The following is a 3,244-nucleotide window of genomic DNA, read 5'->3' as shown; positions in this document are numbered from 1 at the left end:
TCCTGGCTTTAACTGACTCCCTGAGATCACATCCTGTCTTTATGAAGGTGCTTGTCTCCTCTTTTATGTAAAGTAGATACAATGAGTATTATGATTAAGCCTATGACCTTGGTCCATATGATAAAAAATATCTAGTTCTGACAGATTATTACGATGTGCATTCTTTGAAGAAGTTATTCTTATGGTTCTTTTTTTTTTTATTCTTATGGTTCTTTAATTCAACAGCTGCTTGTACTCTCTGAGTACAAGACTCTCTGCAGACTAATAATCTTCATAGTTTTTAATGGAAATAGATAACCAGACATGGGCGAGAGAGTTTGTTCTCCTTGGCCTGTCCAGTGACTGGGACATACAGGTCTCCCTCTTTGTCCTCTTCTTGATCACATACATGGTGACAGTGCTGGGAAACTTCCTCATCATTCTTCTCATCAGACTGGACAGCCGACTCCACACTCCCATGTATTTCTTTCTCACCAACCTCTCCCTTGTTGACGTCTCTTATGCCACAAGCATCATTCCTGAGATGTTGGCACATCTTCTTGCAGCCCATAAAGCAATCCCATTTGTGAGCTGTGCCGCCCAGTTATTCTTCTCCCTGGGCTTGGGTGGGATTGAGTTTGTTCTACTGGCAGTGATGGCCTATGACCACTATGTGGCTGTGTGTGACCCCCTGCGATACTCGGTCATCATGCATGGAGGGCTCTGTACTAGGTTGGCCATCACCTCCTGGGTCAGTGGCTCTATGAACTCTCTCATGCAGACTGTCATCACATTTCAGCTGCCCATGTGCACAAACAAGTACATTGATCACATATCCTGCGAACTCCTAGCTGTAATCAGGCTGGCCTGTGTAGACATCTCCTCCAACGAGATTGCGATCATGGTTTCTAGTATTGTTCTGCTGATGACACCTTTCTGCCTGGTTCTCCTGTCCTACATCCAGATTATCTCCACCATCCTAAAGATCCAGTCCACAGAGGGAAGAAAGAAAGCCTTCCACACCTGTGTCTCTCACCTCACAGTGGTTGTCCTGTGCTATGGCATGACCATCTTCACTTACATCCAGCCCCGCTCCAGCCCCTCTGTCCTTCAGGAGAAGTTGATTTCTGTCTTCTATGCCATTTTGATGCCTGTGCTGAACCCCATGATTTATAGTGTAAGGAATAAGGAGGTGAAGGGAGCCTGGCAGAAACTATTAGGGCAGTTATCTGGGTTAATATAAAAACTGGCAACTTGATGGTTCTTGAACATTAGTTAGAGAAAAGAGCTTTCCCTGTGTTTTCTCCTACTTAACGTGGATATGGCAGGCATCACCTGCATTGCCCTGGCAACCAGAAAGGAGATGATGACACATGTGCTGGTGGTGCTGGATAGGAGGCTGGAAGTTGGGTTGGGGTGTGGGATGTGGGCATATTTTTATGTCACAGCAGCATGTTCAGTGGAGATGAGCACTGCTGAACTGGACTTCCCACCCTTACTCAATCTCCATTCATGTGTCCTGAGAGTGATGAACAAAAAGTACAGTTTGCTGTTTTGATTGTCACATTGTTTGTAATCAGAGACCTATTCATGAATCTTACTTTGGAACACTGGTGCTTAATCATCCAAATTTTGTGCAAGGTTATAGTGCTTCCATTGGGAACAAAAGCATTTTCATCTTTTAGACGCAGAAAACTGCACAGCATATGTATCCACATCCTGTAACTGTGTGCGTCACTGTTCTGAGGACAGAGATGCTATCAAGGCTGTGAAGATGTCTGTGTGCTGGACCTGCTACCTGTGCACATAGCATCTTCTCTCAGTGATGAAGTTACCTCAAGACAAAAGCATCGATTGAAGATCTTGTTTTCTAGTGATGAGAATGTAACTAAAGGTGTTCGTACAAGGCTACTACTGGCCAAGGAAAAGCCTGTTTGGGGCACTACTTGACAGCATACAAACAGTTTGAGAGGAATTTTACTACATATGTAAGGAGTACCATTTACATGTTAAACAACCCCATTTCTGAAATAAATATTAAGTCTTTTACTAGACTTTAAATACAGAATAACATAAATTTTGATATAATATATAAAATATAAAAGCTCTAGTTAATTTTAGAAGGGATAGTCTGCTCATCCAAAACCAATGAAAAATATGACAGCTTTATATGCATTCGGTGAAGGAGGGTATCTATGCACTGTCTCCTTCTAGTCTTCGTATTGAACACATCATCCCTTGTCCTATATACACGGGACCCTAGTTGCTCCTTGTAAACTAGTGGGGTGAAGAGTCATAGAGAGTAAGCCTTTGGGATGATTGCAGAAGTCTTCCTGTATGAAAAGACCAGAAAAAGTTCAGCTGGCAACCAGGAAAGTAGTACAAGTTACCGAGATGACAACAACCCAAGAGGAGACAGCCACTGAAAAAAAATAGAGCTCGATGAGAGTATAAGACTTCAAAATTCCCTGAAGCCATGATTGTAGGGCAGAGAAGAAGTAATGTGGATGGAGGAGGCAGGTAAAAAGGGTCAGATCACAAAGGGCATTGAATGCCAAATTATATTATAATTTTACTTAAAACCAATGTGTAGGTGGCAAGGATTTTTAAACAAGGATATGACTTGATAAAATTTACATTTTAGAATGATCACTCTTGGCAATGATTTGGAGGAAAAAGAGGTTATAGGCCAGGAGACCAGTTGGCTGATTTCTCCAGTGACACTGTTGAGACATTAGAAGAATCTGAATGAAAAAGAAAAAGTCGAGCCAAGTCACATCATCTAAAAGAGATTTTGGGGACTCCTGGGTGGCTCAGTGGTTGAGCACTGCCTTCAGCCCAGGGTGTGATCCCGGAGTCCAGGGATAGAGTCCCACGTCATGCTCCCTGCATGGAGCCTGCTTCTCCCTCTGCCCATGTCTCTGCCTCTCTCTCTCTCTCTCTCTCTCTCTCTCTCTCTTTCTCTCTCTCTGTGTCCATCATGAATAAATAAAGAAAATCTTTGAAAACAAAAAGTGGTTTCGAAAGACACTGCACTTCCCCTGATTGCAATTCCTACGTGTACCCCACACTTCCTCTAAAGTGTCATTATCCTGGTATGAATATTGTGTAAATCATGGAGTAAAATGCAAAATTTACCACCATGAACAACTGTATATAAAATGGTAAGAGATAGAGGTGAAAGAAGCAGAAAATTGGTCAAAAATACAAATGAACACATGACGCACAAAGGAGGAAAGTCCGTGAAGATGCTGGATGCTCATTT

The 3,244-nt window shown here is 42.5% G+C and overlaps 1 protein-coding gene across 1 annotated transcript; it reads left to right on the top strand.

Moving 5' to 3' along the window:
* The first annotated feature begins 283 nt into the window (after nucleotides 1-283).
* On the top strand, nucleotides 284-1,222 carry LOC112934807 (olfactory receptor-like protein OLF3). Its single transcript, XM_026018324.2, has one exon. The coding sequence runs from the start codon at nucleotides 284-286 to the stop codon at nucleotides 1,220-1,222; it is 939 nt and encodes a 312-aa protein (XP_025874109.2).
* Nucleotides 1,223-3,244: the final 2,022 nt, after the last annotated feature.

Source organism: Vulpes vulpes, chromosome 7, assembly GCF_048418805.1.
Source record: "Vulpes vulpes isolate BD-2025 chromosome 7, VulVul3, whole genome shotgun sequence".
Taxonomy (NCBI): domain Eukaryota; kingdom Metazoa; phylum Chordata; class Mammalia; order Carnivora; family Canidae; genus Vulpes; species Vulpes vulpes.
Note: the sequence above shows the minus strand (reverse complement) of the source record. Positions and strands in the feature narration are given on the sequence as shown.

Excerpts from the sequence above, each read along its gene's own strand:
- LOC112934807 (XM_026018324.2), top strand. The coding sequence starts at position 284 with ATGGAAATAGATAACCAGACATGGGCGAGAGAGTTTGTTCTCCTTGGC.